The following is a 14,665-nucleotide window of genomic DNA, read 5'->3' as shown; positions in this document are numbered from 1 at the left end:
GCTGGGTCATGATTCCGCACACCCGGCCCCTAATCAGGCTAATTAGCCCTCAAGAGGGATAAAGGCCGACCGAAGACGGCAGTGCGACAGAGAGAGAGAGAGAGAGATTTACGGACAGCTGTCTGACACCTGTGTGTGTGTTTGTCTTTTTGGTTGAGTTTTAAATTAAAATATTATTTATATCGTCAAGCCGGTTCTCGCCTCCTCCTTTCCATTAATCCATTTACACTGGTGTCAAAACCCGGGAAGGAGGCTGTAGTAGAGTCCTCGCCACTACCATCCACCCCAACGGAGTAGCCACAGCCATCTGCCAGGGGATGGAGGAGCCCGGCCGCCTGAGAGCGGACGAAGGCCGCCGACCGCTAAGGGAGAAGGGGCTCCTAGCCGACCACCTGGAGCAGTCAGGACCGCTGCCAGCGCAAACGAGGAGGGGCTCCCGGCTAACCGCCTGGAGTGGGAGGGGCGGGGGAGACCCTGTCTGTTTCCCGAGAACGCGGCAGGGCGTTTCGTCCGACAGGGGCTGGAAGACTGCATCCGATGTGCCCGGTGAGGTGTGGCTGTCATCCACTAGAGGGTGGAGGAGTGGCCGAGGACCAAGCTACAGCGTATCGGAGAACCGGCGATTAAGCGGTTTTTCTCTCTCTCTCACTCTGTGTTGGCCTTTCCCTCTCTTTTTTTAAATGTTTTGTTAATTTGGCACGATCGCCGGTACAGCGTTTATTTGTTCCCCTCCCCTTGTACCCTCCCTCATCCAGGTAGACGGGAATGACCTGCCGGCATACGGGATGGAAGGTACGTCTCTCCCCAGGGAAAGACGGGGGGGGGTGGGGGGGTGTACGTCAACTTAATTCGTGATATATTCTCTGAAAGACGAGTCTTTATATCTTACAACGATTTTGTTTATCAAGTAAATGCATCTTGTTTTAAGGACGTTTCAATATTTTTAAATTGTTTTACAGGAAAACGAGACAGAAAATAAATGTTTGCAGTAAAAAATGTCATTTTCATGATTGCAATGTGGATCAATAATGATAATTTAAATTGTAAGATATATTTGTGAATTACAGTTCATGTTACATCATGTTAGTGTTTGTTGTACTGAATTTAATTTATTCTGATGAAATAAAAATGTGAGCTGACCAAATTATTTTTAATACTGTGCTATGCTAAAGCTTATCATTTGTATTACAGTAATGAGAATTTGGGAGAAATATGTGCATAATTATCATCAAAATAAAGCCTCATGGTCCTAAATTAGGCTTCATTCCCTTTAAGCAATATATAAGAAATAGATCATTTTTAGGGCTGTCTATAAATGACCATTTTTAATCAAATTAATTGCAGGATATGCCGATAAGATAATCAAATTAATCGCCTTCAATATGTAATGATTAAATTATATATTTTTTTTTTATTAAAATGCATTAAATTATTATGGCAGACGAGTTAGATAATCTAAAAGTAGCTTTAGAAGGCAATATAATAGACACAACTTACTTTAAATATATTTATTTCCATATTGAACCTTATTGTATCCATATATATACACTATATGTATATACACATGTATATATATATATATATATATGAAGCCTATATATAGATTTATTATAAGGGCTTTTTTAAGGACATGTCTACGTACATAAGCGTCAGCCGGACACTTTGAGCGTCTAACTTTGGTTGCGTCGCGTCATAAACGCAGCTTTTTTAGGTTTAGATGAACCGATCATGTGTACACTGCAGTCGTACAGGCTGATCTGAGTGAACAGGTAAACAGGTAAATGTCGTTTACTCAATGCCAGTTTAAAGGAATTGTCATCCGTTAAAACACAGGTCTGTCCGGTCTGAATGTTTACTGACAGGGCGACAACTCACCTGTAGAGGAAGTGGATCATCTTCATGTGTGAAAGAGTGTTCGAAGACAACAGCTGCCAAGATCTTTCCTGATGCAGGGTCTGTTTTCACAAACTCTTCAAACTGTTCTTCCGTTTCAAAGCCACGGACTGAAAGAATAGACAAAGAGACACATGAGGTTCATTCATACTGTCATTAAAGGGGTATGCATCACTAATAATATGCATTACTATTGCACATGCTTAGGGTTAGTGATCTGAACAAACCCTTAAGTATTCAACTTTGGCACATGAAGCGACATTAATCATGCCGCTTGTTAAAGAGAGGTGTGCTAGAACTTTTCCATGCAATTGGCTTTATGATTTTTGAATGGTGAACTATAAAACAGGCAATAAAAACCCACTTCGACTTAAAATGAAGGTGGAGTCTGAGCCAGATATAAAGACCAGAATTTCATCGAGAATTGAGGGTGGGCTTTTATGACTTGGGACATCCCAAACACCAGAGTAACCATATATCAACATGCTAAGAACCGCTAATAACACCATGCATTGTGGTGGTGTGTTGCACAGACAAACACCACTCATACTTATACATCAAATGTAAAAATCGAGTTAATTGTATTCTTACATGCAATCAGTTCGGTGCTTAGAAAGTCTGAAGATTAAACCGATAAAATTAGATTAAATCAACTTGAAATGTATCCATTTTAGCATCTAAGCCATGCAACTTTTATAAGAGCTGTATGGACATTGACTCGCCATTCGACCTTTAAAATAATAGATTTTCCCAGCCTACAGTAAACATTGCATGTTAATGATATCATGAGTGTTCGGTATTTTCTTTCCAAGTTAAAAATTAAGATTTAAGTACTAAATCCAATTAAACAAGAGAACATCTTCTCAACTCTTTCTTTAAAGACTTAGTTCACCCAAAAATGAAAATTCTGTATCAATTCGCGAGTTCGAATCCAGGGTGTGCTGAGTGACTCCAGCCAGGTCTCCTAAGCAACCAAATTGGCTCGGTTGCTAGGGAGGGTAAAAATGCTGCGAGTCTCCGCGGTGTTATGCACAACGAGTCATGTGATAAGATGCGCGGATTGAACGGCTAAGAGGGGGAGGCAACTGAGACTCGTCCTCCGCCACCCGGATTGAGGCGAGTAACCGCACCACCACGAGGACTTACTAAGTAGTGGGAATTGGGCGTTCCAAATTGGGAGAAAAGGGGATAAAAAAAATAGTTTCATAACAAAATTCCATCAAATTGAGTTTTCTTTAATAAAAGAAAAGAAACTAAATATTTGAGTGTTTATTAACTGAATTGCTAAACATTAAGTCTGAAATGCATAAATATTAAAATCAGGGTATTCGTACTTTTACTCAAGTACTTCATCCAGCACTGGTAAATAGTGATAACTCTACAGTGATACACATTCCTTAAACATGCCCTGACGGTTTATTGTAAAATAAAGCATCCGCCTCTCAGTTCAATTGTAGCTTTAACTGAAGAAATAGAAACAGGATGACCTGGTTAAACAGGAATAAAACCGCACATCTCCTGTAAGGTTTGGATTGCTATCTGCTGAGGAGTGGCCTGTCCTGACCTCCATGTAATTTGAAGATCAACACACAAATCCAGTGTCCTCTAGAGTTGATTTATAACCAGGAAGCATCTGTTTTAATCTCTTTTCACCTTGAAAATTCATCTTGTTGTTGCCATCAAAACAGCCCCAATCATGTGATATTTATTAGCAGAAAGACTCTTTTTACTCGGTTCCCCTTTTAAACCGACATTAAACACCACTAACTCACACTGATTCTGCCTTCACGTCCTCCTAAAACATTCCTACTTGCAACCTCAGAAATTGCAATTACAATGTGATGTGCATTCAAATAATTTCGGTCTGCAAAGTTCTTTTGGGCTCTCAGAAAAACACACAGCTTTCTGGGTTATTCCATGTCAACTCAACCAGAGTTGAAAATGATGTTGAAAGCCAAAATATTAATTGCCATGGATCAATATTCACGGAGTAATCCATTATTTTGCAGAGGGGGGTAAAAATGACAATTTTCACCTCTGATTTTGGAGCAAATCTATTGGTAAATAATAAAAAATGTCATTTTTACACAGAGATTGGTAGGTATATTATTAAAATAAGATGATTTCAACTCCCCTTGTTGCATTAGATGCCAATGGTGCGAGTCCAAAAACTGAAATAAATACATATTTGTGTTGTTCATCACAAGTTGGAGTGCCTATAATTCCAGAAGTGTTTCATATATCCTAATATCCTTTTAGATTCTGGTTCAGAACAAACTTTCCTTTTTGTATCTTCATTTTTAAGGCCCTATATGCTTAAATCCTAGAGATATGGGGCTCTCAATTTGGCTCCATGCGTAAATTGTTCAATTTTACCCATTTACAATGGTTGAAAACCAAACGTTAGTTTTCATAACTTTTCATAGGCAAGTTATGAAATTTGGCACACTGACAGAGGCCATTCTCAAATGTAACTGTTCCAAATTTGGGGTCTCTAACTCAAACCCTCTAGCGCCACCAAGAGTTCAAAGTTTAACTTTTCAGTTTCGGCCTATAACTTTTGAACCATATGTCCTAGAAACAAAATTATTCCCTCTGCTTCCTTGGGCCGTGGCCCACATGAAAACATCATATTTTTTCAGCTCTGCCCACTATATTTTCCACCATTTCGAATTTTCCTGTATGTCAGATTTGCACAAAATTGTTCAAAGTATCATCTAGTCACTCATTTTGAATTTTGTTGTAAATTGCTGTATATTACAAACGCATTCGCGTATTGTTACGAAATTTGGTATTTGTCCTTGGGGTCACGACCTGAAGGTGCTCAAAACATTTGGGGACAGCACCACCTAGTGGTCAAAAGATACAAAGAAATGCTTATACCTTTTGATTAATTTGGACTCATTTCGTTAGCTTCCTTGGATCATGTAAGTACATTGATACAAAATTTGCCATGGTCGGCCATACTTCCTGTCTGTCATTTTGAATTTCATTAAAAACCTACTTTTTCGAACTCCTCCTACAGCGCAAGTCTGATTTGCACAAGATTTTGCGTGCATCATCTAAAGTTTAAGCTTTTTGATAGGCCAAACCATTCTCGTGTAAAGCATCAACTAATTTAATGGCAAGAGGCCAATAAGACTCTTGAACGCTTTGGTATATTAAAATGAAACTTCATAAGTGGCCATAAGTGTCCAAGCCCTTACAATACCATATCAATTTGCTGACAGCGCCACCTATTGGTAAAAAGTTTAAGCATTTTTATAACACTATAAGTTATAAAACAAATGTCTTTTTTCACCAATCTGCTTAAAATCATCACCTGAATTATTTATTCACTCCATTTACATTTTACATTTATGCATTTGGCAGACGCTTTTATCCAAAGCGACTTACAGTGCACTTATTACAGGGACAATCCCCCCGAAGCAACCTGGAGTTAAGTGCCTTACTCAAGAACACAATGGTGGTGACTGTGGGGATCGAACCAGCAACCTTCTGATTACCAGTTATGTGCTTTAGCCCACTACGACACCACCAATGTTTGCTATTGGTGTGCGTGACCCTGTCATTTCTGTGTGCAGCTATATTTTATGTTTATCTTTCTTCAGATCTCAACCAGATCGCCATCGTAAAATAAAGTGTGTTAAAATGCAACAAATTTCCTGACATGCAGTTATTTAAGAAAAATGTGGTTTCCCTTAAACTTCCGCTTTCCAGTTATCCCACAAGGCTGAATACAATATTACAAAATCACTGACTTCTCATTATTTCAGAGATCAAAAACAAAACAAACAGCCACTGCAGGCACTTTTAAACTAGCAAGTTCAATCAGTGATTTCATCCTCACGAGGCATCATTTTAACACCATTCAGTTGATTATAAATCTCATCCATTCAGCTCCATGAGGAGGCGGCAAACAGGGTCGGGCATGAGTCACATCATCACAACAGACCAGAGAAACATTTACCGACTCATTTATCTGACTCACCATTGGCATATGCCCCTTATCCCAAGAAAACATAACAAACAAGAGAATTCAAGGGTCGGGCTGAAGATATTGGTGTCCGAAAAAAGTTTTTCACAAGTCAGAATCTTGTAGTTACAGTTTTTCCAACATGACGTGAATGCACCAATAAAATGAGTATTATTGAGCACTAAAATGCACAGAAATCTGATTCTCTTACCGGAAGTGAGGCATGACCCCAGGCTCCGCTGAACATCCTCAGCGATATTCCGCACCACACTAGCATTGCCGGGCACGTAGGCCAGCTGCAAGTCCCGGGCCGAGAAGCAGAGAGTGAACGGCAGCTCGTTCACAGAGAAACTGTGGTAGCGCGTTACATTCGGGTAGATTGTGAATGGCACGTTCTGTCGCAGAACGATCAGGGTGGCTGAGAAGAGCAGAGGCAGAGCGATCTCCACCAGAGTTACCAAGATCTGACGCTTCTGTAAAAAAAAGGAGACACAGTCAATGAGACGCATAGAAGGGCAATTAGATCCGGATGAATGGTAGATTCTGTATATTGTAGTATATTCATTGACAAAAACCCAAGTTAACAATTTATACACATTTATAAATATCCATTAAAATGATCCAATCTGATAACCTTAAGGGAGGCCCTAGGTCACATCAAAATGAAAAATCATTTAAGGCTAGGGTATACTTTTTACTACTTGTTTTTCCCACACTGGCACACCAATTACATCATTATTTGATGTCATGTTGCTAGAAAGAAAGAACAAATAAGTCTTCTTAGTGCGTTACCAGGGCTGGACTGGTAATCTGGCATACTGGGAAATTTCCCAGTGGGCTGATGCACTTTTGGGCCCATCAGGGGCAGACTGGCCATCTAGAGAACCGAGCGGGACGATGGGTCTGCCTGCGAAACGTGCCGGATGGCCACCCGCTCAACAACATTTTTTAGTAGTCCACTCACGCTCAAGCAGCAGCCGCGATGTTTCTTCTTGCAGTGTAAATGTCTTTAAATGTCTAAAATGATCCTCTGTGCTGTGTCAATGTATTAACAGCTTATACATGCAACCGTATATGTATTAACTACCACTGTCAACAAGTGAATGTCACATTGATTTACTATAAGAAACACATTCCATTACACACAAGCCATCTGTCAAATAAACAACTGTAGACAAATAGGAGCCCCACACAGTACGTGAAGACTCGAGATCGATGAAGAACTTTACACCTCCGAACTCAGGCTGTTTTTTAGGTCAGAAAGGCAGTGTTGTCTGCTGTAATGAGGCCATGAAGGGCCCTGTGTTTACCGTCTCCTCTGGCTTTGAGTTTCTTAGCAACAGCCGTGGGCCAAATCACGAGCAAACAGCCCCCTATCAGGAGGGAATTGGACCTCTTCCCTTGTCGTGTCGCAGCACTTTAATCAAGCTCAATTGGATGTTTTGAAAGCTCATTTGAGATAGCTTCTACTTGTACATGACCTTACACCTCCACAAGTGTACAGAGCAAATGTACAGCATAATGAGAGCGAAGCCAAGTTAAATCATTGAAGCAAATAAGGTGAACATGGGTAATGATTACATTTGACACCAAGACTTAGTAGTGACCATGTATTTATATGGTCCACAAACCAGCGAAATTGCCCACCTTGTTTCTTTAAGGTGGGTAAAAGGGCTTTGCTTCTATGTCCAATTGTTTAAGGCCGACTGGCGTTTGGATTGGTGACTTGTTAGCTGGGTTTTTTAATTATCTTCACATATATCTTTAAATATACCTGCTTATTACTATCAGCTGTTGTTATACATTAATTATGCCAATTATCAGACCAAACCGTTTTCAATATAATGGACTCTTCACCTTTGAAATGGTTAAATCAGGGTTAATTTTAACCTCGGGTTAAACGTGATCCTGAGTTATATTGTTCCAGGTTTCACACTGTTCATATGTCACCATAGATTAATATTATTAAAAGGAATGCTTCAGGCTCAATACAAGTTAAGCTCAATCAACAGCATTTGTGGATTTAGACTCATCGCTTGTTTATTTGTAAAAAAATCAAAAAATAAATTTAGCTAAAAAGGTTTAGCATAAATCACATTTACAATAAGGCACTTACAATGAAAGAGGCCAATCCATAAACACTAAAATACACAGTTTCAAAAGTATAGTCACAAGACGTAAACATTATGTGCATTAACATGATTTAGCCTTTTCAACTCTGCGGGCCCGCCGGCGGGTCCAAGAGGGGGTGATATGTCGCGAAAACAGTTTACGAATACATAAGTCAGGCATATGGGGTATCGTTTGAAAGCTTAAAATCTGAACATTTTATAGAAAACCATCACTTCGCATTTATGATACATCAAATAAAAAAAATCAGGCATTGAAAACATTCGCATCGCAAATCAGCACCACCTAGAGGTCATGTGGTAGACATATTATTATGAAAAGTCATTAAAATAGTACGTAAATACACAAATCATATATCAAATGAAAGCTCTCATTCTCAGGAATGCAACTGTACCATTTATTTTGTCCCTAATACCACAGTTTCTGTGAAACCTTGCAATTGTTTTACTTGTCAGTGTGCTTGCTTCTGTGAATAATCAAATGTTATATCTTAGATGTCCAGAACAAAATATGAGGTCCAGCAGGAAAAGCATGCTAAACAAATCATTGGAAATATATGTTATTCACTATTGATGATAAAATGTTATACTTAATCACAAAGTGGAGGATATAATGCTTTATAATGACACCTCGATTGAGCTTATAGTCCACACAGAGCCCAAGATATTTGAAGAAACAATGGGGGTGGTTGAGACCAATTTTTGGCATTTGGTCAAAATATTGAGCTTTAAATTTAAGTGTGAAAAACTGCTGGTGGCAGCCCAAAAATCCTCCAGAGTTGAAGAGGTTAACACTAGTCCAAGTGGGGTCTGGGTAGCTCAGCAAGTAAAGACACGGACTACCACAACTGGAGTCACAAGTTCGAATCCAGGACGTGTTGAGTGACTCCAGTCAGGCTTCCTAAACAACCAAATTGGCCCGGTTGCTAGGGAGGGTAAAGTCACGTTGGGGTAACCTCCTCGTGGTCACTATAATGTGGTTCTCGCTCTCGGTGGGGCACATGGTGAGTTGTGCGCGGATGCCGTGGAGAATAGCGTGAAGCCTCCACACGCGCTAGGTCTCCGCGGTAACGCGCTCAACAAGCCACGTGATAAGATGCGCGGATTGACGGTCTCAGACGCGGCGGCGACAAAGATTTGTCCACCGCCGCCCGGATTGAGGCGAGTCACTACACCACCACAAGGACTTAGAGCACATTGGGAATTGGGCATTCCAATTTGGGGAGAAGAACCCCCCCCTCCAAAAAAAAAACACAAGTCCAAGTGGAAAGGTCGCCATGTAAATTGGTCGTCTTAAGTTTTCTTAAACATACAATAAAAACAAATGCAACTTTGGACATTTGATGCTCAAACTAAACGCAGTGTGTGACTGAGATGAATATTTAATGAGGTGAGCATTTTGTTTATAATTGGAGGTCTGTTGCTAAACAACAACTCATTGTAACATTCTAGCATGTTTTATATTGTACACATTTGGCACCATAATTCAGTAGGCTTCAATAACAAAATTACAAGTGTGGGGGGGCGTTGCTTTACACAGGATTTATCATTGTGTAAAACTTAATATAGCCTATTATTGCCTAACAAGCCTTTTAACAGAATCTTAGTCTACAATGAAATGAAACCATGCATAAGTGTGTCATCCAGATATGAAACAAAAGAAAAATATCATGAAATACATTGTAGCAATTAGATAAATAAAGACACGTACTTGCTGAATATAGTTTTTCCAGAGCAGCAATCCAAACTGTTGCCAAACGGCCATAATCAACGTTCAAAACTTCACAACCTGGAAGCAAAGGAAGTTAACATAAGATCATTGCAGAAGTCTTCAAAATACAAAGAAATGGATAACAGAGCTTTTCCCAGAATTTTGCAGCGATTTTAAGTGTGTAAACAAACCGAGTGTTTCACAACTAGCCTATATACTCAGAGAGGTATAAGAGTTCTTATTGATGTTTTATTAGAAATTTGAGCAGTTTTCTTATCTGTGTGCTCCACTGACAAGCTCAAACATGCATATGAAATCAGTGAGAGTAACCTGGATAAAACTAGACCAATATATCAGTTTTACCAAGTACAGATGGGCCCACTGACAAAACATAACTGTCAAAACATTGATAACAGCAGTCTTGACCTACACAAAATAGTATCGTTTGAAAGCTTAGAAGCTCAACTTTACAATGTATGTAGGCATTATGACCTAAACTGAACAGGTGCTTTGAAATTTGCAAAGATTTTGCACTGTACATATAATTGTAATCAGTAAAAACATCAAACTCATGTTGTTGGAAGGCTCTCAAAGAGTTCAATACAACCAGCCCATTTGTTTTACTCACAGGCAAAACAATTGTGGGTAATAGCTAAGTATATTTGTTTAAATTTATGTTGGTGTTGCTTATAGGGTGCGTTTTCACTTATAACTTCATGTTAAATAAGCAAAACACAAAATAGCATTACTTAGAGGAGGCAATTATCTTTCAAACGAGCCAACACGCAGCGTAATCAGAGGAATAGATCATTAGATAATCCATACAAAGTACAAATTGACATATGGTCACCAGGAGATGGCGTCAAATACATGACACAAGCTCAATGATGTCTCAAATGGCACAGAATGAAAGTCATTCTGTGAAATCTCATTACTAAAATCATATCTGCATGCTATGCAAACCTTTAGTCATTGTTGTAATTAGTTTTTGTGCAATTCTGTATTATGTTTTTGCACACTAGGATACATTTTGTAATGCTATAACTATAAACACAACATGTTTCTCAGGTGCAGTTGATAATGCTTGGGAACAAAAAAAAAAGCAGTTTTTTTGGAACCACCTTATTGACACCCTGAGATATATAAAGTCGATATATAAAGATATATAAAGAAAAATAGGAATCGCCATTAAAGATATAGGGAGCCCCTTTCCTAACCTTAACCATAGGTGGAAGTGACACCCCCTTTTTGAGTTGGCGCAATCCCCTTTGGGAGTAACCCCGCCCTCTTTTGGAGATTCTGCCCCCATTTGGAGGTCTCTGGCCTGCTGCTATACCAACTTGGATTTTTCAGCAGGCTGAGAGGCTGAGAGTCTCAAAATGTATCATAGTCTATATCATAAAAAACAAAAAAAAGTTTGGGTGGGGTTGTCGATTTATAACCCTTTAATTTTGGGTATGCCACTGAAACACAGAAATCTTTAAAAACTCTCACAGAGCTTAAAGGGTTAATCGATGCCGATAGTTGCCGATATTTTTTTTTTAATTTCATTTTAGGGCTGAAACGATTAGTCGACGTTATCGACAATGGCGACAATAAAAAATTGTTGACAAAAATGTTCTAATGTGTCGAATAGTCGTTTGATGTCATTTAACGTAATATGAGATCACATTAAACTCTAATGATGACGCGTGAGAGCAGCGCTGCAGCTCGCGTCTGACTGATGAGAGGAAGAATTACACAGATCACAGTCCAGATGCAATCTAAACTTTCCAAACAGCTTCAGGTGATGTAGATCCCAAAGTATGAGGGAATTATAATGCAAAAATACAAAAGTAAGTACACCCCGACACTACATATTAAATGCAGTTATATTTAAATAACTACAAACTCCGAAACTGGCATTTCTCTGTGCGGTCAGCGCCTCTTCTATGAGTTGCATGAATGTCCCGATCTGAGGGGAACAGATTGAAACTGCACTGGCTGATGCACACTACCACGCTTGCTGCAGCTGGATTATAACGTGATTGCTCGTGACTTATTGAGTCATAATACATGTGCCACTGTGCATTTCTTATCGTGAAGAAAACTGGTAATATGCAGCTTTATTAATACGAGAGTGTTTGGTTTTTTTGAGAGTTAAAGATGGATTGAAGTGAACAGATAGGTGAGAGAGGAAGTCTTCACCCCCATTATACACGGCAACAAAATACGTTTCTGATTTGGCTTGTTTTCCAATATAAATATCTAAAACTCATTTAAAACTAAGTACATTTACTTTAGCAGCTGTACTGCAGAAGAAAAATTGTTATCTGAGAACGTTGAATATAATATGAAAAAAATATATATTTAAAAAATTCTAAAACTCCTCTAATAAAAGATGCGTTCACCTGAGAAGCAGCATTTTTTATATAAAAATTTATATATAAAATACACGTACTGTATACAACTTTTAGACAATTTTAAATGGGAAAACAAGACAAAAACACTTGATAACAAAATTATTTTTTTTTAGCAATTAATTTCTTTACTGAATTAAACTTAATAAAAAGTGTTTTCCCCTTTAATTCAGTGAATGTCATTTAGAGGTATTTTTAAAAGATGTTTGTCCTCTTTATTGTTAGTAAGCACATTACATACAACCTTATAAGTCGGGCATAAGCTGAATAATCGGTTAAGAGCTAACGATCAATCGTTGCAATAATCGCCGAATGATCATTCGATTAATCGAGTATCAAAATAATCGCTAGTTGCAGCCCAAATTCCTTCCAACAGTATAACAGCAGCCTCTACACGGGCAATACACACAATCACGGACACCTCGTGGGGATTTGTTGGATCTAAATCTTAATCAATATTTTAATAATATTAATGCATATTTTGTTACTTTGATTAGATAAATCAAGTGTTCGTAATAGAAGCGAGAGCATGCAAAGGATAAAGTGACTATATAGAAAGATGCCCCGCAGCACATATATCGTGTCTCCAACTTTCTTGTGAATAAGAATAACAGTCTGGTGAATATAGGCTATGAAAAGCTTCATTTGTAAATACTTAAATACAGAGTATTGTGAGAAACATGCGTTGAGTATGACAACAATGTCCTGTCCAACACTTCAACATTATTCAACCCATTAATTCAAGTGGATTTAATGATATTATACAGATCAAAACAAATTACAAATAAGACAAACGATTCACGTAATTCATTATTAATCATAAAACTGCATGCACAATAATTGTATTTAGCGTAAAAGTATTTCATGTCAACTACCATTTCAATGAAGTGTCCTGAATTAAATCAGGAGTATTTTTTTATGCAAATTCACTTGATTAAAAGGTTCATGCAGTCCCAATTTAATTTGCATTAAATAAAGACATTTATTATGATGGTCTTAATAAAACCATGTTATCCCTGATGATAATTAATCTCTTTATGACTTAGACACTCTGGTAAAGGGATGTTTAAAGGTCAGTATTAACATACAGTTGGACTAATATCGCATACAAAGCTTTAGTGCTGTCTGAACTGAATTAATTTGTTTTATTTGCTCTTTTCTCTGGAATTAAGACACTTTAATGAGATCAATCATGCACTGCAATGTTAATTTATAAATCTGACAGTACAAGTCTTAATGCAAGCTCTATGCGTTGATTGTTACTCTCTTTTTTAAAAAATAAAGGTCTTTAAATGATGACAATTTGCATGGTGGTGCATTGTTTTTTTTTTATTATGCATCTGTTTTCTCATCATCTCTGATCAATGCATAGGCCTTGGATTTGGACCAACAGCAAAAATTGTGTACTGACCCAAACCGACTGCAAGACACATTATAAAACAAATGCACACAAATGCATATTACAGTACACAGACACTCGCGCGCTCTAGTATCGGGTATGAGAATAATGTGTCTCACCTTACACTCCGTCTGTCTCTCCTGCGCAGGACACTACTATCGTCTCTTTCTGTCGGAAAGCATTGAATAAATATTCGGGCTCCCGCTCGGCTCGGACTCGAAAGAGTTCAGTCAATAAATGTGAGTCATAAGTGCGATAATATTGATGAAAATAAAGATGATGACATTGCAGAGCAGCGGCCGAGCGCTGCGGACACAACAAATGTGGTCACATGGCACTCCGCCAGCTGGGAGGCTGCTTGAGGTCACGTGACTGACGCGTTTGTTGTGCCGTTCAAAGGTGCGAGCGGTTAAAACAAAAAATAAAACAAAATTTTAAGTATAAAGAACACGTTTTTTATAATAAAAAATAAATAAATTGCAAATAACACCGAAAGTGTTTTTTCCTCCGTCAGCGCTGTTTTTCAGTTGTTTTCCACTTCGGTCGCGCGTTTTTTAGACGTCGTGTCAATTTAAAGGAATATTCCGGGTTCAACACAAATTAAGCTCAATCGACAGCATTTTTTGATATTATGTTCATAACAACAAAAATAACTTCAACTCTTCCCTTCTTAAAAATAAAAACAGAGGTTTCATTGAGGCACTTACAATGGAAGTCAATGGGGCCAATTTTTGGATCGTTTAATGGCAGACATGTGAAGCTTATAATTTAATAAAAACACTTAAATTAATTATTTTATTAAAACACACGTATTATTTGAGCTGTAAAGTGATATAAATAGTTTTTACGGTCGTTTTAGTGTTTATGAGGTATGTTGTCATGGCAACAATGTTGTAAAATTGGATATAACTTGACATAGTGAAGGAAATAAATTGTATTACACTTAAATCATGTTAACACACATATTTCTTATGTCTTATTGCTATATTAAACAGTATTTTAAAGTTTACTGATTGGCCCCATTGACTTCAATTGTAAGTGCCTCACTGTAACCCAGATTTGTACTTTAAAAAAAACAAAAAAAAGGGCAACAAGTCAAAATAATTTTTTTGTGGTAATCCACATTATGCCACAAATGCTGTCGATTGAGTTTAACTT

At 38.1% G+C, this 14,665-nt stretch overlaps 1 protein-coding gene across 1 annotated transcript in view; it reads right to left on the bottom strand.

Moving 5' to 3' along the window:
• The window catches only part of LOC127653187 (phospholipid-transporting ATPase ABCA3-like), a 58,322-nt gene extending 44,485 nt beyond the window's left edge, over nucleotides 1-13,837 (bottom strand). Inside the window, 4 exon segments of the mRNA XM_052139767.1 lie at nucleotides 1,876-2,003; nucleotides 6,081-6,342; nucleotides 9,710-9,787; nucleotides 13,627-13,837. Coding sequence (XP_051995727.1) covers nucleotides 1,876-2,003; nucleotides 6,081-6,342; nucleotides 9,710-9,763 — 444 coding nt within the window. The 5' untranslated portion in view covers nucleotides 9,764-9,787; nucleotides 13,627-13,837.
• Between the last annotated feature and the right edge of the window lie 828 nt (nucleotides 13,838-14,665).

Source organism: Xyrauchen texanus, chromosome 12, assembly GCF_025860055.1.
Source record: "Xyrauchen texanus isolate HMW12.3.18 chromosome 12, RBS_HiC_50CHRs, whole genome shotgun sequence".
In the NCBI taxonomy this organism is placed as follows: domain Eukaryota; kingdom Metazoa; phylum Chordata; class Actinopteri; order Cypriniformes; family Catostomidae; genus Xyrauchen; species Xyrauchen texanus.
Note: the sequence above shows the minus strand (reverse complement) of the source record. Positions and strands in the feature narration are given on the sequence as shown.